A 22,268-nucleotide genomic window follows, 5' to 3' on the forward strand; every position below is an offset into this window, starting at 1 on the left:
CCGCGTCGCTCTCGCCTGTGGTGGTCGCAGACGAGTACCAACGCACACACACACACACATGCAAATGCTTGCATCTGAAGAGAAATGAGCGTTCCAGGATTGTCCTCTGTGTTTCCCTATCTACCAAGTACATTTTTTTTTTCGTTTGTCTCTGCTTGTATGTGTGTGTGTGTGTGCCTTTTTTTTGAGGGGGGAGACACGCAACACAATAATCGTTATATCGACGTCACACCGTCATAGCCCCCTCGTGCCATTTTCTTTTCTATTTTACTTAGAAACCAGAGCATCCCCTTCTTCCGCCCCGCTTTCTTATCCCTCATTGGATTTGTTCACTTCATCGTACACACCACTGTACCCCCTTCGCTGTGCATCACCCATGTGAGCCGGAGGGGAGACACTGAGTCATGCAGGACGAGGTGTTCCCAGTTTTCTCATAGACACACACACACACACACACACAGACGGACACTGGCGGAGCACCTGCACACCACGTACACCCCCCCTCCCCCTCCCCCTCCCCCAAAAAGGCAAGGTGAAAAATGCGATGCAGGCCCCAGACCTGCGGCGTACGTACTTCCTCACACAGCCACGTTCACCGACGATGCGCCCATGAATAGTTCAGTACGGACATCGCAAAGGACAAGTGCCATGGGGGTGGGGGTGGGGGTGGGGAAGGGGGGAGAACGGAGGAGAGAACGGAGGAGATTGATTGGATTCGTTTAAAGCGCCATCAAACACACACACACACACCACTGCACACAGACCCGATGCGTATCGTGTGGCATCACCTCGCCTAAAGAATATATATATATATTGAACAAGAGGATATCAGTACCACAATGTCGATAGGGGGGGGGGAGTAGGGAGGGAAGGGGAGAGCCAGAGCGAAGTATACGAGCGTTATGTGGTGTCTGGACATGGCGGTACATCCATGCCCCCCACTTCCCCTCCCCTCCCCTCCTCCCCCCCCCATCGGCTGTGGATCTATGCTTCCCTCCTGAGACATTTTGCACCAGCTCATCCCACCACACCGTCTCCGGTTCTGGACGTCGATTAGAACTTCCTCAACTTATCGTGTAGATGAAGAATGATATCGGAGACATGCACAACCACGAAGACAACACAACAAAAATGGGGAAAAAACAAACACAAAACAAAACAAATACACGCACACACACACACACAAAAAAAACAGAAACGATTCCTTGCTGTGTCATGCGTCCTCTTCCTTCCTTCCTCCCTCTATACCTGCAAACATATAAATCCATCACACCCGCATATATATAAAAACACACATGAATCATATAATAATAAATAAAAACATTAGGTTCACTTGTTTTGCCTTCGTCATACGACTACACCTTTTTTTTTCTTCGTTTGGTTTGGTCATCCCTTCTTGATATCCCCCCTTCCACCACCACCTCCCTCCCCCCGTTTTTCTTGTTTGTTTTTGATCAGTCGACACATACATATAATATATACACGCACCATTATATATTATATATATTATATGTTGGTCCACCCAGAAGACGTTCAACAACAACAACATAGGAATGAGGGGGGGGGAGGGGGAAGGGGGGAGGAAGGGGCGATCATTTGATGAAAGAAGATGAGGCATCAAAAAAGTGTGAGGACAGAAGAAAAAACAAAAACACACACACGAGAGTACCCCACCCACTTACTACAAGAGAGACATCCACAGGTGAAGAGTTGTTGTTGATGGGTGTAGATACGAGGGTAGAGAGTGGGGGAGGGGGGAGGGGGAAAGTGAGAGGGAACCAAGAAAAAAATAAATGTCATAAAACAGAGTGTGTAAAGATCAAATGTGCGCTAAAGTCCTTTTATTAGGCCTTATTTTTTTGTCGACGACCGTGCAGCACCGCCCGAGGCGGCACCGGGCTTGCGTGGCAGCACGTACCCCTTAATAAACATCTCGGAGAAGAGGTAAAAGTTGAAGATGTACACCACCAGTTGTGTGCGGGCGATGGAAAGAGACACGCCGGGGCAGATGCTAGAAGTCTTTGGGTCTTCAGTGAGCTTCTGAAAGATCGCGTAGCCCGACACGAAGAGGCCACCAATCATCTGCGTGATTTGCAACAGCGTGATGTACATGGCAAACGGCTTCACCAGGTTCTTGAAGCCGGCCTCGGCGAGGGCGAAGTACATGTACATGATGGAGTGCACAAAGTAGTTCATGGCCGCGGCGTAGATAAAGATGCTTGACCCTTGCTGGTAGCTGTACCAGGCGAACAGGTACGTCGTGACGTGGTGGAACCAGGAGAGGAAGCTCAGCTTCACGCCTTTCATCAGCAGAAAGACAGTGTCGATGAACTCTGGCAGCTTCGAGATCGCGAACATGCCCATGGCGAAGCCGACTCGTGTGGTGTAGAACTCCTCCTCGCGGAAGGTGCAGAACGTGTCGTGCAGCCCGTCATTCATCAGGTGCTGCACCAGCGGCGGCCCGACGCGCAGCCAGCCGTAGAGAGAGAAGACTGAGAGTCCAACGTTCCATAGCGCCCACGCCATTTTGATGACACTCAGCGGGGGCTTGCCATGGAAGAGGGCATTCATGATTTTTGGGCCGGTGAAGACGAAGGCAAGATAGGCGCCAGCAATGTACACACACACATCCACGTTTTCTGACAACCACTTCTGAACGGCGTGACCATCGTAGTGATGGTCACCGTAGTTGTCCAGCCACTGCATCTTGCCTCGGTGAAGGTAATGACTGTTTCAAAATTTATGTATATATGTATGCAAGAGAAAAAGAGGGCTGTGTGCGTGCGTGTACTGTGAAGCGGGCGTTTTGGTTAGCTGGGGGTGTGTGGGGCAACTGAGTAACGTTTGAGTGAGTGAGCTGCAGTACCTTGCGTTAAAATGAGTGTGTAGTTGGTGGTGGTGGTGGGTGAATGAGAGGGAGGGGGGAAGGGGGGGGCAGACGTTCTCTCTTTTTTTTTTACTCGTGCTCATGACGCGCCCATACGGTAAAGGCAGTCACACCAGAAGGCGGGAGGAGAGCGAAGGAGTGGAGTGGAGTGGTGGGGCTGTATTCCCCCAGTGTACCCTAAGGGCGTTCATGTGCAGCGAGAGTCCAGGCATGGCGCGTGTGTCGCTGAAGTCCCTCAGCTGCCGCATCGACCGCAGTGTGGATACCGTACCACAAAGCTATCGGAACCATCAGACAACACACTCACACCCCACACCGGTGGTGGTGGAGCTCCACCAGTAACGAAAGACACCATCCATCGTTTGAAGTGGTATTATTAATAATATATATATATATTTATATATATTTGGGGGGGGGGGGTTGTGATGATTTGTTTGTCCTTGCCTTTTCTTGATACTCTTTGTGATTGATTGACGCGTGGATCTACGTCTGTGTCATATGCACCGGCTTCTCTCTGTGTCCGTGTCTGTGCGTGTGTATCACGTGTGTTGGTGAGTGGGTGTGCGTGGGCGTAGCCCACCCCACCCCATTCTCCAACCTTCTCATATGGATATCTACCCCGTGTGCACATTCCCACTAGAGAAAAAAAAACGCTGAGTACGCACATAAATACAAACGCACGCACGCACACACACACACACACAAACAAACAAAAGGGGGAAACAAAGAGAGAGAGAGAGAGGCGATCATACGAGCCTCCACAGAGACAAACGAAGAGACATCCCCTGAGATGAAACACTTCCCCGGCAAAAGGTGAAAAAACAAAACAACCTTGAATGAAAAAGGGATGAGACAACAACACACACACACACACGAAAACTGGAGGGGGAAAAGAGAGGAAAGAAAATGTGAAACACAGCTAGTACATGTATTACTGTGTGTGCGCGCGTGCGTGTGTGAGAGAGAGAGCGCACGTATGTGTGTGTGTGACGTGTTTTGACTCGTGCAAGGGTAGACGAAGAACGTGCCTCGCTAGCCTGTACGAGTCTTCAGAAAGGGCAAGTAAAAAGCGATAAAAACAAAAAAGGGGGAAAATAATAATAAAAAAAAAAACACAACAGCAAACAACAAACAACAACATGTGTGACCTCGAAAAAAAAAAGACGAGCGAGGAGCCGGGCGTTGGGGCAGAAGAGGCAAAGATACTCATACACGCACACTACTAGATATATATATATATATATATATTCAAAGTACTATTGCTCTCAGTGAGGGGAAAGAAAAGAGCTACCAAGCTTGACAAAAAAAGGCAACACTTGAAGAGAACGGGGCCTATGCATCCGATGCGTGTTAGAGGGAGTGGATACATTTGCAGCGATGGGTTATATCACTCCAACCCTGGATTTATTACCCCACCCCTCCACACACACACACACACACACACAAAGAAAGAAAAAAAACATGATGCATAAAAGAAAGACAACACCACCCCATCACCAAAGCGCTTCTTCTTTTGTGTTGTGTTTTCCCCTTTCCCTATCAGCCCTTGACACGATTTATGAACGTGTCTTTCTTTTTTTTTTGAGGGGGGGGAGGGGTGTGTGACATTACCGTCCTCTTGTGACGTGTCCTCTTTTCATTAGATGCATATAAACACATGTATTAGAATGTAATACATGTAGATCATATCTAAACAAATATATATATACGTTACTTCCCCCTCATCCAGATAACACCACATCATCTCTGAGGTGCACTTCACGGTTCCAGCGTCTTTTCCCCTCCTTTTTTTTCTTCCCCTGCAGGTGTGTGCGTGTGTGTGTAGGGGCAAGGGCAGGGCAGGGCAGAGAGAGGGGAGGAAGGTGGAAGGAGAAGGAGGAAGAGGAGAAAAAAATCGATCAACTACAAAAGATATTAAAAAAGAAAAGGGGGAAAGGGGGAGATACAAAAAAAACAAAAGAGTAAAATTAGGTACGGGTGTGATCGCCTTGTAGGGTACATACACACATACAAAAAATATATATAAATATATAAATATAAATATACGTTTATAGTTGAAAGCCCAGTGAAGAGACCAACAACAGCAGCAAGAGAAGAAATATAGTTGACCCAAGCGGGATATGCAGTGTTCCTCTGTTGTTGTGGTTCCCTTATATATATATATATATATATTGAGGAGGAGGAGGGTATAGCCCTAGGAGTGACATGTACACACGTTGCCACCACTGCTGACACCGCTCTCACACCAACACTCAGGCACTGCGCACCATCTTGTGCAATAGAGCATGCCCGTGTGTGTGTGTGTGTGTGCTTCAAAGTGAGGTCGAGAGGTGGTGATGACGGGGGAGTACAGTGTCTTCCGATGAAGGTGCAACCGTAACGAGGTAAGGAGCATAGTTGGGTGCGAGTGCGCGCGTGTGTGACACTGCGTTAGTGCTCCCCAGAGAAAAGTGTGAGTATGTGGGGTGGGGAGAGGTGGGGCTCTCCTCCCACCCCACCCCCTCCCCGGCCTCGACACCACACCGCTTTCGTGTTGCTGATGTTACTCTATGCTGCTCCTCGATTTCCATAACTTGGCAGCGCCATCAGCCTTTTCCTCCCGCGCACACCATCATGCACCGATAAGCAGAAGACACACCTGGCGCACGAGAGGCCATGTAGGCGCACAACCACAGCAGGAAGCAGCAGGAGGCAGGGAAAGAGACGCACACACCCACACATACACGCGCACATCCACCTGTATATGCACGAGCAAAGGATAGAGGCTCACGTATGACCCGAACCACCCGCTTGTGGAGGCACGCTGCCATCTCGCGAGCCGTCTGTCTGTCCTCCTACAGTCCTTTGCCCGAATTGCCCCAGACTCCCCCCCTTTCTTCCTCCCCCTCTCCCTCTCTTTTCCTCATCCGTCCAGAGATCCATAACGGGGGGGGGTGATAATCACCACCACAGCCAACCCCCTGTGCGAGAGAGAGAGATTAGCAGACCGGTGCAACAGACGGTGTTGCCCAGCGATCAGAGTGACGATTAGAAGCCATGCTCGCATAGAAAGGGTGGCAAGGTGTAGGAGGAGAAGGGAGGGGGAGGGGGGGGGGGCTGTGCGGCAGCAGCAGAAGCGCTCAGTCCGCCTTCTTAGCGACGCGCGGGCGCACGTGATTATTCATGAACATCTCGCCGAAGAGATATAGGAACGCTGTATAGATGCCGAGCTGCAGACGGGCCGTCGCCATGGTGGTGCCGGAGCACGACCCCTCCATGCCGTCTGTGATGCCCTTGCCAGCCAGGATGTATTTCTGGGCGATGACGTAGGCGGACACGAACATCACCCCGACCATCTGCACCAGCTGCAGCATCGTGATGTACATGGCAAACGGGCGAGCCAGGTTCTTGAAGCCGGCCTCCGACAGGAAGAAGTAGAAGTACATGATGGTGTGCACGAAGTAATTCATGGCAGCGGCACAAATAAGCGTGCTGCTGCCGGTCTCATATGAGAGCCACACGTAGAGAAACATGGCGGTGTGGTGGAACCAGGAGAGAAACCGCAGCTTCGTGCCCTTCAGAACCAGGAAGAAGGTGTCCCCAAACTCGGGCACCTTGGAGATGGTGAAGAGGCCAAGCGCCACACCGACGTCGGACGTGTAAAACTCATCTGGGCGGAACGTGCAGAGGGTGTCATGTAGACCGTACGTCTTGAGGTTGTACAGAAGAGGCGGGACCACGCGGGTGGTGCCGTAGAAGGCGAATGCCGACAACAATATGTTCCACACAGCCCAGGTCTTATTAATCACTGGGACGAGGGCGCTGTTCTTGGCATTGGCGGGCAGGTTCAAGTACTTGGAGACTAGCTTGGGTGCCTGGAAGACGAAGGTGATATATCCAACGGCGACATAGATGGCAATGTCATGGTTGTCGAGGAGCCACTTCTTGAAGGCGTAGCCGTCGTAGTTCTTGGCGCCCCAGTTGTCGACCCACTGCATGATTGCTTCCGAATGTATGTGTGTGTGCCGGTGGGTTGTTTGAGTTAGACGGTTCTGTGTTGGTACGTGCAGCAAGAGCCAAAAACAAATACACACACACCCACACAGAGTTCACAAATCTATCAACTGGTTCGGCTTGGTGAGTGTAGAGGAGGCGACAGTGGCGTGTGTGCGAGGTGGACGGGAGAGAGGTGAGGCCGAGTACAGCAGCTAATCGTTTTGTGTTGGCTGACGGGGGGAAAAGGTGAGCGGGATTGGCAGCTTATTGGGTGTTACGAGCAGTACTGAATGCGTGCGTGGAGGGGGCTTTAGACGGGCGTTGGTTCTCAGAGGGGGGGGGAAGGGGGAGTGGGGGAGGGGGAAGCGATGATCTGCGGATTAGATGGCGGAATAAGTGGAACGGGGGAGTGTGGGGGGGACATCCAGGGGTGCTCCACAGACGAGTCTGCACGTGTCGCGTGACTTCGAGTGCGATGGGGCAACACGCCGGGGCCAATGTCAACGTCTGCAAACAAACAGCCAAACACACGCACGCACACCGACGCACAAATCCGTGATACGAGGGGTTTTGTGGTACGAGGTGGAGAAAAAAAAACCCAAGAGTGAAAGGGGGGGGGCGGGAGAGGGCGTACAAGCCCTCACCACCACACACAAACTGGTGTGCTCAAGGGCACCCATGGATTTGACTTCTTTCCCCATAGCCACCCTAGAACTCTCTCTCACACCCTCTTCGCCCCCTTGTTCAGCCCGCGTATTGAACAAGCGCACGAGTAGCCCCCCCCCTCCCCTCCCCCTCAATCCCCAGGACACGAGCCATGCTCGCTTCATACACACCAGCCAGCATCGACACTTATTTTGTGGCCAGGCAATGCCACACACATACATATATATTTTTCTCTTGTAGCGTACCCGCAGTTTCCCTGGACCTCCACTAGGGGCCCCCCTGTCTCGTGTGTGGGGCACACTGCACTTCACGACTGGGGCAGTGTCATATTCTGTGACGGTAAAAGGAAGCACAAATACTAAGTAAAGGCGGCTTCACTGTGCACACGGGCACAACACCCAAAACAGAGCCGCCACACACACGCACACACACATACACACAGACACACAAAGAAACTTTACAACACGCGCACCCACACCAGAGCCTACGCGAAGAGTCCTTGTTCCTTTACATTTTCACTGCCATGAAAAATTTGCTGCTCGCTTCCTCTGAACTGGCGGCAGTCATAACAACGACGGCGGCAACGGGGCGGGAGCGGGGGGAGGGGAGGTAAGAGTGGGGTGTTCAGGCCACAAACCGCTGCCACCGCAAGTGAGTTCCACAATGGGGGGAGGGGATAGTGAAGTGTGTGGTGGTGGTGGGGAGGGAGGGGGGGGGGGAACGCCCAGAAAGCACATTTGGCTTTGTTTCCTTCGTTACGGAGTGATCAAAGCCTTGGGATCGTGTCCAGCCGGCCATGAAAGAAGGAACCTAAAGAAGTAAAAATAAAATAATCCACACTTTTTTTTTTTGGGGGGAGGGAGCGAGAGCGAGAGAGAGGGGGTGGGGGGTGGCGGCAGAATAAAGTGTGCGTCATGAACCATCCGCATATCCCCTCTCCCCCTCCCCCCTTCCATCTTCCTTACACTTCCTGCACGCGTTAAGAGAAATACAAGGAGAGGCGAAGCCGAAGCAAACAATTGAGAGCAAATAAAAAAAAACTCACACACACACGCACGCACACACACACACACACACACACACACACAAATCACTCGCGCTACCCGCCGCCCCCCCCCCCACGCGCCCGCCCCCTGTGGGTGGGCGGGGGAGGGGGGGGGAGAGAAAGCCGGGGAAGCTGCAATGAGAGGCAGGGGAGGGGCAGTGCGCCACAGCATCCTTAAAGGCATGGCAGATACACATACAAAAAAAAATCGAAGGGATATAACGCTCTACTGTATACTGCTTGTTCTCATGACTGCTTTGTGCGGATTGCTTTCTTTTTCGCCTCCCCCCTCCCCCCATACACACACACACAGACTACGCGGCCGCAGCTTTTGTATTAGTTACGCTTCTTTCCAGCAGAAATGGAAGCGGCCTCGGAGTTCCCAGCGGGCGCCTTGCGCGGCAGCACGTAGCCTTTGACAAACATCTCCGAGAAGAGGTACAGGTTGAAGAAGTATATCATGCACTGGCCGCGCGCAAGCGCCATCGTCGAGCCATTGCAGCCTTTCGGGTCCGCCTTGTGGAAGCCTATGAAGGCAAACGTAAAGTAGAGACCCACCACCATCTGTGTGATTTGCAACAGCGTGATGTACATGGCAAACGGCTTCACCAGGCTCTTGAAGCCGGCCTCGGCGAGGGCGAAGTACGTGTACATGATAGCGTGCACAAAGTAGTTGATGGAGGCCAGCACGATCCAGATACTCGAGGCCTGCTGGTACGCCATCCACGCGTAGAGAAAGATGGTGACGTGATGGAACCAGGAGAGGAACGGAAGCTTGCGTTTGCCGCCCATGATCAGGAAGAATGTGTCCCCGAACTCGGGCAGCTTCGACAAGGAGAACAACCCCATGGCAACGCCGTTTTTGCCCGTGAAGAACTCGTCCTCGCGGAAGCGGCAAAGCGTGTCCTTCTGACCATACTTGATCAGGTTACCGATAAAGAGGGGCGTTACGTGGTAGACACCATACATGGAGAAGACAGCGAGACCGATGTTCCACACGGTCCAACACATCTTGATCAGCTTTGTGGGTGGGCTTCCACGAAAGAGAAAGTCCACCAGCAGTGGGCCCTTGAAGACAAAGGTGAGGTATGCAGCGGCGATGTACACACCGATGTCCACGTTGTTTGCCAGCCACTTCTGTACGGCGTAGCCGTTAAAGTGAGCCATGAGGAAGTTGTCGAGGGCCTCCATTCTCTCGCTCTCTCTTTTTTTCAAATATCGAATGGGACGACTTGTTGTAAGGGAAGGGATGAGGGAGAGGAGTGTTGAGGTGTTTGTACACAGTGGGGAAGGGCAAAACGCTTTAAATAAATAAATAGGGGAAAAAATGAGTAGCCCAGGAAGGGGGGGGGGGGGGAGAAAACCAAAAGAAAAGGCTCAAGCGCGCGCACACACACACACCCAAAAGAAAAGGCAGATGCGATGTGGGCGAAGTGTCGACGTCAGCTGCGGTGGTGGTGGTGGTGGTGGTGGCACAAGGACACCCAAGAACAGGAGGGCCAGCTTTGGGTTTCACAAACATATCGAAAAACGATACAAAAATATAAATATATAAATATGTGGAACAGGTGGTCGAGGAAGAGGTGATACATTGTTTGAAGTGAGGAGAACGAGAGACGTACCACCGAACGGTACTTGCTGTTGGGGGATCTCTCTCTTTTTTTTTTTGGTTGTCTTCCTCTTGATCTTGTCATGCATCTTATGAGCTCATGCACACGGATAGACACCAACGTACACTCACGCACACGTACAGGGACAACACCACACCCCTAAATTATGCGTCTACATTAGACTCCTTTCTTTTTTTTGTGTGTGTGTGTGTCTTTTCTTGCCTCTCGCTTTCCCGTGCAAAGCATCACCGAGAGATTCGAACGGAAGTGCACAACGCGACCGGTGAAAAAAGTAGACCAACTCTATGCGTGCAGGTGCTTCCACTCCACAGGGGGAGTGCGACATTCTTCGTTCTCCTCACCAATCACCAAAAAGAGATCTGAACAGCTCGGTCGAGAAGACGGCAACACGAAGGAGCACGAGGGTGAGGAGCGTGTGAATGGCGCAGCACGTGTTAACACAAAAACCGACCCCCCCCCCTCAAAGAAGAAGAAAAACAAATTGAAGACCGCATTGAAAAAATTTTTGCTGTTTTTTTTTCTACAAAACGCAAATGCACACAAAAACACACACCGATAGAAAAAAGTGTGACAATAAATTAAAAAGGCGAACGGGGAAAAGTCTCTCACAAAGTCCGCCCTCCCTCCTTCCCTCCCTCCTCCTCCCCACCGTGTCCCGCACACACACTCAAGATTTTTCATTATTTATTTCTTAATGGGCGGGGGCAATATAAAATTCTAGAGTGTGCTATAGATGGCACTCACTAACCTGCCTGTATCCATGACCACCATCCTTGATATGGGGAAAAAAAAAGATGGGTGTGGAGGAGGGGGAGACAGAAAACGAGTGAGGGGGGGGGGGGGGGGTTAAGGAGGAAGAGAGGGGGGGGTCACGCGCTTATAGTGTGCAAATCGAGTGGGTGTTTGTGTGTGTGTGTGAAAGGAAATAATAAAAAACGGCCTCCAACTTGTGTGGCCGTTTTTTTTTTCATGCGAGTGGGGGCGAACACAGTCTTTTTCAAGTAAACACCACATTGAAAAGAAAGAAAAAGATAAAACTATTATTGCCTTACGGACTACTGCAGCTGGGTATCATTTTTTTTCCCCTCATCTTCTCCCCTCCCTGTTGCTTGCTTGATTTGCTGTTCTTGAGCCCCTCCCCCGCTCTCTTCTTCTCCATTTACTTATCCACGTGACAAAAAACAAAACAAACAACAATATATATATATATGTGTGCATCACCGCAGGTTGATTTCGATACTCTACTTCTAGTATCTCAGCCTGGGTAGAAAGCTCAAGACTATGGGTACATGCTTCATCCATTGCTCCAGTCTCTCTCCCTCCCTCCCTCCCCTTCGTCGCCCGCGTACTCTGGGGTGTACACAATATGCAAGAGTGTCTACTCCCCCTCCCCTCCCCTACCCTCTTTCCTCCAAAAAAAAAGCTTTCCGAGGAAAGTGTGTGTGCGTGTGTGTATGATGTGCGACAGCCTCTCCCCGTGTGAGAGTCCTTTGTTTTTTCTTTATTTTTTGCCACATGTCTGTGATGATGTTTTTCTCTGAGCCGGAGATCGGGTTGGGGATTTGGGGGAGGAGGGAGGGAGGGAGGGAGGGGGGGGGGCTGCGTGACCAACAAAGTACGAATAATAATAAGAGTGTTGGTCAAAGGGAGGAATGGACGGGGGAGAGCAGGACGGGCGTTGGTTCCCTCTCTCTCCCCCTCGGCCCATCCACTATGCGTGTATCATCAGTTTTACTTGACGACTTTGAGAGGAATGCAAAAACAAGGGGGAGATAAAAAAAATAAATATATATGGGTAGGGAGGGGGGGGGGAGGGGACGCTGCATGTCCTCTCAGAAACACACAGACACACACACACACACACACAAAGGCTCTGTGGTATATGTTGTCCTTAACCCCCCTCCCCCCCCTCCCTGCCCCTCCCCCGCCTCATTTAATGAATCCTCACTTTTTTTTTATTACTCGGACTTCTTTGCAGCGGCACGAGCGGGGCCCTTGATGTACGAGTTTATGTACAGCTGACAAAAGAGGTATAAGTAGGACAGGTACATGAGGGCGCCAAATCGGGCGGCCGACTTTGAAACCGCACACGGCAGCTTGTGGATGTCCTCAACGCCAGCGTTGTAGAAAGGCATGTTCACTGCGTACGAGTAGAAGGTGAGCGTGGTACCGCCGACCATCTGCAGAATCTGCAGCGAGGTGATCAGGGGTGCGATGGGGCGCAGCACTTTTTTGATACCACATGCGCACAGAGCGAAGTACAGGTACATGATCGAGTGCACAAATATATTCATGGTGGCGAAGGCGGACATCGTCGAGCTGCCCACGGCGTAGCTCGACCAGGCGAACAGAAGAACCGACACGTGGTGGTACCAGTGCAGGAACGGCGGTGTCTTCTTCTTCTGCACAATCAGCCAGAAGGTGTCGACGAGCTCTGGGATTTTGCTTAGGACAAACATGGCGGACCAGAAGCCGCATGGGGAGGTGTACACGAGCTCGTCGCGGTAGTCGCACACCGTACTCCTCAGGCCATTCTTTTGAATGGATGAGAGCAGCGCCGGCACCAAGACGATGGCGCCGCAGATGGAGAAGCCCGACAAGAGAAAATTCCATGCAATCATACTGAGCCGCAACCACTGCGGATCCGCGGGCGGCTTGGCGCGTTTTCCATCCGCGGCCGCGGGCGGGGCGGGGCTGTCGCCCAAGACGGCCTTGGCGATACTCGGGCCGTAGCGCACCATACCCATGTAGGCGAACGCCAGATAACAGACGTAGTCGACGTTGTCCCGCAGGTATTCCTGGACAACGTGACCGCTCACGTACTCTTCAAAGGGGAACATCCTTTTTCTTCTCTACTCAGAAAAAAGGAACGACAGGAAAAAGAAAGGGCGGGAGGGAAGGAAGGACGGAGATCGAGGGCGGCTCAGATATGACAGCGCTTACACCGGGAGACCAAACGGACACAACACTTCAAGAGTGGCAATGACCTTTTTTTTTGCTCTTGTGGTGGTGATTGCTTCACGAGGAACTCAATATGGAGAGAGCAAACGAGGAGCCTGAGGAGACGCTGATGGCGGGGCTGAGAAACGATATATATATATATATGTTTTTATCGAGGGGGATACACAAGGTCGAACAAAATGCGCGCTTGTGGACATGCATGTATATATATATATATATGTGTGTGAGTGGGGTTCACCAGTAAGGGGGCGCGTTAATGGGGATTCATGAGACAAAAAGTGTATGAATATAGAAAGAGAGAGAGCGGGGTGATCAAGGGCAGTGATTTGAGAGGTTTCAAAGTGGGGAGGAGAGCGGGAGAGGGGGAAGAGTGCAGCGTAGTGGAATGATCGAGCCTCCCCTCCGTTCTCTCAGCTCTGTGACGTCTTCCCGGTATGGCTGTCGATGAAGGGGGGGAGGGGAGGGGAGGGGGCTAAAAAGAAGAAGACGTGTGTGGAAAAACTGTGTGCCATTCAATGCCCCATGTTCCTATTTTTGAGTACGTCAATCGATAACAGAGGCACTGCCACATTGGCGGGTTCCCCAAGTGCTGCAGAGAGCCTTGAGTCGATGAGCCACCAGCCGTCGTCGCCCCGCGCTCACGCACACAAATACAATTATAAAAATATTTTCTTACCGAGAAACACAGACATGCACATAAAGTGGAGGAGGGGGGGGCGTGGGGGCTCGAAGGAGCGACCAGAAAAAGACAAGGGATGTACGACAGATAAAAAAGTCATAAACACCACACACACACACACACTCGTGTAAAAAAAAAGAAAAACCCTACGAAGCTCTGCAGGGGACGGGAGATTAAAACGCAGCCTCCCCCCAAGACACGCACACTCTCTCGGGACAGGGGGGAGGGGGATGGGGTGGGGGCTGCGTCTTATCCTCCAACCCCCCACCCTCAAGAAAAAAAGGAAAGAACACCACGAAATTAACCAGAGCAATGCATCATGATGGGAGAACGTTTTTGGCGATGTGGAGGCAAGACCGGGAATCGTGTCGTTAAATGAGAACAAAAAAGGAGTGAGGAGGCTCGGCGGCACGATGGTGGTGCACGTCACCAGAAGTATTTGCAGTCTCCTTCATCTACTACTTTCACCGCCGCCCCTCCCAGCTTCTGCAGATTTGGAGAGGTGCGGAGAGAGGGGGAGGGGAGGGGAAGATGAGGGCCCAGCATGGAAGGGGGCTCCGACCACACACAATACAGGGGTGAAAAGAAGAGCCACATTATCAGTCCAACGGCAGCACTCGAACGATTCGCGACGCCCTGAGCCCCTTCCCGGTTGTCAACGTATTCTTCGTGCTTCCCCTTATCAAGCCCCCCCCCCCCGATTCTCTCCAAACGAAGCCACTTCGAGAAAGAGAGGTGGGTATACAAAACATGGCGCTGTTGTACCCACCGGCGCAAGCACTTTCTTTTTGCATCTCTCCTTCTCTGTGTTTGCTCGGGGGTGACTCAGCATGCTCTGACTGCAGCAGGAATGAGGCTGCTGCAGGTGAATGGGGAGGGGGGGGGCTGCCTGCCTGGCTGGCAGCTCCCGTCTTCCCCTGCCTTCTGTGTTCTTTAGCGCATGAGCACACACACACACACACACATACACACTCCCCCCCTCCACACACACACACATACACAATATCATCTATTATAATAAACTGTTAAAAGAGGAAGAGGAAAACCAAAAAGAAGAGAACATCACAGTTGTGTACCAAATCAGGTGCTGCTGGTATACAAAGCCTGCATCAATGACTCTACTCACCACTTATAAGTCTCCTCTCTCCCTTCCCCCCCCCCCATTCCCCCACCACCAAAAAAAAAAGGTTCAAGGATTCAAGCAGACAGAGGCATGCCGAACAAATATATATATATATATAGGTTGTCTTCCCTCCCCAATTTGTCCACTCCGTGATACAACGTCCTCTGAATTCAAACCCGACGCAGCAGCAGGCACCAGTTGGGGCAATGCGCATGTTGCCATCTGTGCATCCCCCAACTTGGCCTCCTACATTCCGCAGCGTCCGCATCACAGGTCACTCCAAACCTGCCCACTCCCCATTACGCCGGTCGTCACACGGTACACCGCCTGGGGCAGCTCGCCCCCCCCCCCCCCGGGAGTGGGAGGTGAGGGCTGGCGTGAGACATCTTGGAGTCACAGTGACACTCTCTCCACCCCAGGAATGGTACAGACGTGTAAACCGTACCAGATCGTTCTGATGCGTCGACCATGCAACACCTGACCGCCAACAACCGCACTGACCCCGCCTCGTGATAGACCCGTGACTCTGGCACAATCAGATGTGACTCGACACTTTGGCAGCGTTTTTATTTTTGTTTCTTTGGGGGGGGGGGTGGGGGGAGCGAGGGAGAGGGTGAGGGAGGTAGAGGGACTTTTCATGGTTTCTCTACAACCCAGGTTCTGGATGCCACTTGATAGAACTGCTTAGATGTGTCGTCAGACACTATGGCGCACGCACACACACACACACACACACACACACACACACAGACGAGAGAGAGAGGGGGGGGGGCGGGGTGCCGTCGTTGGCGTCCTTATCGTGAAGGATGCTCGATTGGACCGGGGAATACAAATAAGCGTAGACAATTACACAAAAAACAAACAAACAAACAAACAAACAACAACAGATGCCCCTTGCGAGAAAAGGCGAGGGTTGGAGCTCGACGGTCTTTACAGTTCTACATTCTCTCACACTCACACCACATTTTATGCAAGGCTGTGTAAGGGTGTGCCCCCGCCCCCCCCCTCCCCCCCACGCCTCGAGTGTCGACTAACTGCACTTTCTGTTTCTTTTTGAAAATGGCCTGCCGTCCTCCAACACCCGCCACCACCCACTCGCCCCCTTCTTCATTCTTCCCTTGTATGAAATCCAGGATGAAAGGATCGGACTAGTACAGCTCCACTCCACCTATATAATATATAATATAATATAATATAATATAATATAGAAATATATATATACCTTTTCGAGCACATTCACACCGCCAACCCACAACGCCTTGAAGGAGTGTGCGTGTTTTTTTTTTTTTGGGGGGGGGAGGAGTCGGGTAGGGGAGAGGCAAGTTATGCATGCGGGGTGTCTCTCCGGGGGCGCAGGCCAATATATATATATAAAGGGGGGCTCCTCGCGTCTCAACTCTCGGTAGCCTGCACCGGCAAGGAGCCCGAAGGAGGTGGGAGAAGGTTGCGCACAGGGACCTCTTCACAGTATGCAAAGACAAACCCAAGGAGGACGACACGCAGAGACGAGAAGGCACACACGTCCGTACAACGTGAAGAGCAACGGAGCGAGACCGAGAGAGGGGGGGGGGAGGGGAGGCCAGGGTGAGCGCCAGCATTCCAGTTGTGGTGTACAACTCCACAAGCGCGACAGCGTTCAGGTTCACCAAGGGAGGAGGGAGGGGAAGGGGCTTCGGAGGCGAAAAGACGTGGCTTGTACTCCTCATTGGCCCTTCTTCCTTACCACCGTCTGCCCGTTTACATCAGGGGCAGGACCGCTCCGCCGCGCTACAGATGACCGCGGTGACGCCGGCTTTAGGTAGTTGTCGTAGAAGAGCTTGCTGAAGAGAACGAAGTAGGAGACGTACATCATGAGCCCCAGTCGTGCATTCGTGGCGTTCGAGCGACACCCCTTGCCAGAGAAGTGGATGTGGTACAGCGTCACCACTTCTACCAGCATCCCAATCACCATCTGTGCAATCTGGAGGAAGGTGATGAGCGGCGCCAGCGGGCGTACCAGCTTGCGGTAGCCACAAGAGCAAATAAAATAATAAAGGTACATGATTGAGTGCACACCATAGTTCATGCTTGCGAATACAAGGCCTCCGGAGATCTTGTACATGTACGCGTGCCAGCAGTAGAGCATGACCGTCACGTGGTGGTACCAGTGCAGAAAGATGACGGGTTTCTTCTGGAAGACGAGGAAGGCAGTGTCGAGCATCTCTGGGATTTTACTCAGGACGAACAAACACACGAAGGCGCCGACGGGGCCGTCGAAAAAAATGTTGGTGTTCCAAAGACAAAGTGTGTTATAAATCCCCCCTTTCCACGTGACATCGCTACCGGTGGTGTAGTCCCGCAGAGTGAACTCCGGCATCAAGAGGGTGCGGTACAGCTGTGGGAGGCAATAGTAGGCACCAGAGAAAGAAAAGATGGTCAGCAGCAGGTTCCATGCTCTGTTTAGCTGACGCAGATTGTACGGCTCGCGCATGTTCATGCAGGTGCCAGGAATGTACAACACCATCACCAGATAAAGTGTCACAGCTATCACTGGCACCTCGAGGTGCTCGCCCATCCACGCGCAGATGTCATCCCCCTTGAAAGATTCAAGTATCTGCAGCATCTTCTCTTTTCCTCCTGCGTCGACTGGTGGCGATGGCTTACAAGGTGGAAATGTGTGGAGGTGGTGGTTGGTGGCGGTAAGGGGGGGGGGAGGGTGGAGGGTGGAGGGCAAGTCGCGAATTAAAAATCAAAACACAACGGGTACGTGAGAGTGAGGATGTCGTGTAGTGTGGTGTGTGTGGTGTGTGTAAGTACAGTGTAAGAGGTACGTAAGCACTGACGCACACACGCAGACGAGCAAAGTATGTGCGCTACGGAAAACAGAAGAAAAGCAAAACGAGGCGAAGAAAACCACAAAAACCACAAAAATAAATAAAATGAACTGCACGGATGTTGTCCCCCTTTTTCCTTTCGTTCGGTGCGTGTGCGTGCGAGTGTGTGTGTGTGTGTGTGTGTGGCGGCGAGATGTGCGCAAGACAGACAGAGGAAACGTTTTTTTTGTAATATATGAATATATATATGTATGAGTCTGTGTGTGATTGAGAATTAAAGGGGAGGGGAACAAAGAGGGAAGAGGGATGAGAGAGGACAGACGAGATGGACAGACAGACACACACACACAAAAAAAAAACACACAGACAAGAGCCCGTCTTGAGTCAGCACAAGTGCGTCTGTGTAGTGTGCTTCACCTCGGTTTATGTATGTGCGGTTGTGCTTCCCGAGTGAGGACACATGAGAGAGTGTAAGTGAAATGCTGTGGAGTGTTGGTCGGGGGGGGAGGGGGGGGGAAGAGGAGGAGAGGGAGCGGTGTATTTAATGTGATGCTCTTCCTTCATGCATACGTGGGGCGCGTAGCCACAAAAAGAGAAAAAAAACCGTATTTCACGCTCCTTAGAGGTGACAGCAGGGGGGGGGGAGGCGAGAGCCACGGCTACCGGGCAACGAGACAGCCACACTGTCCAGCCAATAGACATCTTCTTGCTAAGGGGATGCGGCATATGCAATACACACATCACTTTTCACGTTGGGGGTCGGGTGAAGTGGAAGGGGGAGAGTGAACGGGGAACGCAGATCGCGCCACGGGAAGCGCCGCCGTTCTTCCGCCTCTCATGACACCACCCTGACTCACACCTTGAGTCGCAAAACACACTCACCCCACACACAAAAAAGCTCGTCACTCTTAGACACACACACACACAGTGCGGGGCGTGGCCGTCCTTTTTGTTTTTGAGGTGGGGTGGGGCTTATCCAGCCCACATTCGCTCATGAACGCCTACATACGCACGTGACAACAATGCCCGCTCTACCCCCCTCCCCTCCCTCTGCCCCCCCCCCCTCCCCGCTCCAACACAGAGGAGAAGGAGGAGGAGGAGGTGGGGAGGGGGGGGAGGGTGGGGAGAGCGGTTGGGAATAAGTAAACGCCATCCCTTGAAAAAAAAAGAGGAAAACTAATTTAAAGCGAGAAAATCAAAGCCGCGTCACATTTGCACATGTGTAAAACGAAGATGAAGGGGGACAACACCCCTCCCTCCCCCCAAAAAAAAAACGAAAAGAAGCCGGTGATCAAGTGTGAGGACTGTGACCTCGTCGAGGATGGAGAAAGGGGGGGGAGGAAGAGGTAGGGGGAAGAGGGAAGGGGCAGAGCGAGAGGCTACCGCTCAACTTTAGCAGATATATACACATGTGTACACACAGAGAGAGAGAGAATGTCAAAAAACAGTAAAAAATATATAATGCAGACATGCATCTGTATTGACTTGAATAGATAGATATATATATAGATATATAGATATATATATACACATGTACAGATGTACACACGTAATAGGGATCGAGCTTCATGCAGTAACCACACAAGAAAAAACAAACCAAAGCACGTTAAGTAGTGAGCTGGCGCACATAGCCGGGTGGAGAGAAAAAAAAAAGCAAACAAACAGAGAAGAGCCAAAACATGTGGGAAGCCCAAAACCCATACCCAAACACTTACATACACGCGCAATGACAAGACTCAGGACAGACGCAGGGGAAGGGAGAGTCAGACGCGGTAAGGAAGAGGAGCCAACTCCCAAAACCAACACACACGTCACACAGCTCTTTCGTCTTTGCACACGCCTCCCTTCCCCCCCCCCTTCTCCTCCTCTCCGAGGAGGAGGGAGAGTTGACCCCCATTATTTTTGTGGATCTGTTACTCTACCGGCGCATCGTTCCACTTCACGCGACAACTACGCTTCCTTAGCACGTAGCTGTCCACAAACAGTTTCACAAAGAGCACCACGTAGGAGCCGTACATTCCCGTCCCGAAAATCAGCGATGAGGCGGTTGTGTCGCAGCCGCCAGGGTCTGACATGTACAGGTGTGTTGTATACAATATGAGCAGTAAACCAGCAAACATTTGCAGTATTTGAAGGAGGGTCACCATCGACGCGAAGGGGCGCACCAGTTCCCGCAGCCCACACGCACACATGAAGAAGTAGAAGTACATGATCGAGTGCACCCACATGTTCATTACCGCAAAGGCCAGCCCATTGCTGATGCCAGACACGTGCGCGTGCCAGCAGAACAGCATTACAGATATGTGGTGATACCAGTGAATGAATGCGATTGGCTTGTGCTTCAGGAGCAAGAACACGGTGTCCATAAGCTCAACCATCTTACTAAGGTTGAAGGTGAGGAGCCAGAAGGCGGTGGCGCCGTCCTCGAAGATGCTGCGGTTCCAGTAGCACAAAGAGGTGTACAGTCCGCCATGCACGTGAGGTTGTAGGTCCCACTCACCCGTCACACGGTTCCTCTTCGGCGCGAGTCCTGGCAATTCGTGGTCAGTTGTAGTCAATACGCGAAACAGGAGCGGTGCGCAGTAGCAGAAGCTGATGGTGGATGCGATGCTAAAGAACAAGTTCCAGATCGCAACGATGGGGGTCAGCCCCGGTATCGGTTTGTCTCGGAGGAAACGCGGCGCGGTATACACGAGCGAAGCATACCCTGCAGCCGCCAGGAGTGGAATGTGGGGGCAGTCGCACATCCACTGGTGTGCCTTGCCGCCCTCGAAGTGAGTGATGTAGTGATGCATCCACAGAAATGGATTCATTAGAGTGGGGCCTGACGCTGTGTGAGATACGGTCGCTGCCGTGATACGTGGTGGAACGTGGCTCAGTGCCATCTCGTTCCCCCTTTCTTCTTTGCCTTCCTCCACTGCTTTGTCCGTTGCTTGGTGTCCACCGGCGCGCGCGCGCGTGTGCGTGCGTGTATAACGTTTCACGACGCCTCTAGCGGAGGAGAAGTGAAGTCCGTGTGCGCACAACTACAAGTGGACGGGAAAAAAAAGTGGTGCGCGCACGCGCGTGGGGGGTGGGGTGGATAAAGTCTGCCAAAAAAAAACAGAGGAACAAGAAAAGCACAGAAAAATGAAAAGCAGGAGCGCCGTCGGGTCGGTCGCACGTTGCACGCGCGATGTGTGACGCGGGGGAGTTGACGGTGAATTCTCGGTGTGAGAAACTCTGGGACCAATGAAGAAAAATTACGGTGTTCATAGATCACCCCCATCGTCAACCGCCCTTTTTTTTTTCCAGTGGTCTTCTCTGTTGCTGTTGATGCAAGTCTACGTCGCCTTGCCCAGGGATGGTGAAGGGCAGCCGGGTGAAGTCAAAAGTAAAAAAAAAACACTCAAGAGAGTCAATGATGCAGGTGAGAGCGCATGCAGGGCTGCTCAAAACGCCACTGGCACACCATCGCCATCTCGTGCGCTGCCCAGTCTACTCCCCCTTCCACGTGAGTGCCACTTTGCCCGAGGCAGACTGCAGGGATCCGGCTGACGGGGGTCTGTGTGGAAAAAAAAGTACTGAAACGAGTACAGGCGAGAAAGCGGCGTCGGCGACCCCCTCCCTCCCCCCCCAGGCGAGACAGGCTCCTCCTCTACACGTTGGCAAGACACACGTACACACACACACGTGGTTTTTACTTTCTCGTCACTACAGTTTTTTTTATTGCTGTTGTTGACCTCCCACTGTTCTCTCCTATCCTTTCGGTGCATATCGACAGCGGGGAGAGGAGGAGACGTGGGCACACATCAAGAAAGGGAGGGGGGGGGTTGTGTGAGCGACAGCAGGGCTATATATGAACAAATGAGAACGAATTAAACGATAACAATGCGGGACTCAGGAATACACACACGGCACAACTGCAGCGCATTTATTGACAACGAGAGAAACCCAAACACTTCAGTTTTGTTGTGGTTTTGATGCACGCACGGCATCTCGTCAGACACACCCCTGCAACCACCCACACACACACACACACACACGTTGTCTTTTTCCTCCTCCTTTCGCTAATGTCAGCAATACACAGACAGGAAATGGGGGAGGGGTGAGGTGGAGGAGGAAATAACATAGAGCTCTGCCCCCCCTCCCCCTACCCCAACCTCTCCCCTCTTCCCTCAGAGAGCAAAAAAAAATATTTTTATATTTATATAATTTATTTCTATGAAAAATACATATTTATATATGTACGTGTTTGTGTTTCTTTTCCCCATTGTCTGTTGTACTGCGCCATATGTTGTTCCATGCCTGGTCTTTCTGATGTGTGCGTGCTTCTGCCCGTCTCCCCCCCTCCCCCCCTCTGCACTCTCCTCCAGCATACGGGGATGAGAGGGCGGGGGGGGGGGGCAGAGACCGAGGGTGGGCATCGGACGAAAAAAAATGTTTTGGAAAGATTTTCCGAACCGCCGGCAAACAACGCGCGCGTGGGAAGCACATACACGCACAAGC

General features: G+C 52.0%; 6 protein-coding genes across 6 annotated transcripts; all 6 read right to left on the reverse strand.

The window, feature by feature from the left end:
* Positions 1 to 1,851: 1,851 nt before the first annotated feature.
* On the reverse strand, positions 1,852 to 2,706 carry JKF63_06709 (uncharacterized protein; the record flags this gene model as incomplete). The annotated part of the gene is made up of 1 exon (XM_067902658.1): positions 1,852 to 2,706. One exon carries the CDS (start codon positions 2,704 to 2,706, stop codon positions 1,852 to 1,854), a length of 855 nt encoding a protein of 284 aa, XP_067758551.1.
* A 3,300-nt stretch (positions 2,707 to 6,006) lies between these two features.
* On the reverse strand, positions 6,007 to 6,864 carry JKF63_06710 (uncharacterized protein; the record flags this gene model as incomplete). The annotated part of the gene is made up of 1 exon (XM_067902659.1): positions 6,007 to 6,864. The coding sequence occupies one exon, from the start codon at positions 6,862 to 6,864 to the stop codon at positions 6,007 to 6,009; it is 858 nt and encodes a 285-aa protein (XP_067758552.1).
* A 2,045-nt stretch (positions 6,865 to 8,909) lies between these two features.
* JKF63_06711 (uncharacterized protein) lies at positions 8,910 to 9,764 on the reverse strand (the record flags this gene model as incomplete). Its single annotated transcript, XM_067902660.1, has 1 exon — positions 8,910 to 9,764. One exon carries the CDS (start codon positions 9,762 to 9,764, stop codon positions 8,910 to 8,912), a length of 855 nt encoding a protein of 284 aa, XP_067758553.1.
* Positions 9,765 to 11,844: 2,080 nt separating this feature from the next.
* Positions 11,845 to 13,044, reverse strand: JKF63_06712 (uncharacterized protein; the record flags this gene model as incomplete). Its single annotated transcript, XM_067902661.1, has 1 exon — positions 11,845 to 13,044. One exon carries the CDS (start codon positions 13,042 to 13,044, stop codon positions 12,163 to 12,165), a length of 882 nt encoding a protein of 293 aa, XP_067758554.1. The 3' UTR covers positions 11,845 to 12,162.
* Positions 13,045 to 16,669: 3,625 nt separating this feature from the next.
* Positions 16,670 to 17,569, reverse strand: JKF63_06713 (uncharacterized protein; the record flags this gene model as incomplete). Its single annotated transcript, XM_067902662.1, has 1 exon — positions 16,670 to 17,569. The coding sequence occupies one exon, from the start codon at positions 17,567 to 17,569 to the stop codon at positions 16,670 to 16,672; it is 900 nt and encodes a 299-aa protein (XP_067758555.1).
* Positions 17,570 to 19,693: 2,124 nt separating this feature from the next.
* On the reverse strand, positions 19,694 to 20,593 carry JKF63_06714 (uncharacterized protein; the record flags this gene model as incomplete). Its single annotated transcript, XM_067902663.1, has 1 exon — positions 19,694 to 20,593. The coding sequence occupies one exon, from the start codon at positions 20,591 to 20,593 to the stop codon at positions 19,694 to 19,696; it is 900 nt and encodes a 299-aa protein (XP_067758556.1).
* Between the last annotated feature and the right edge of the window lie 1,675 nt (positions 20,594 to 22,268).

Source organism: Porcisia hertigi, chromosome 14, assembly GCF_017918235.1.
Source record: "Porcisia hertigi strain C119 chromosome 14, whole genome shotgun sequence".
Taxonomy (NCBI): Eukaryota; Euglenozoa; class Kinetoplastea; order Trypanosomatida; family Trypanosomatidae; genus Porcisia; species Porcisia hertigi.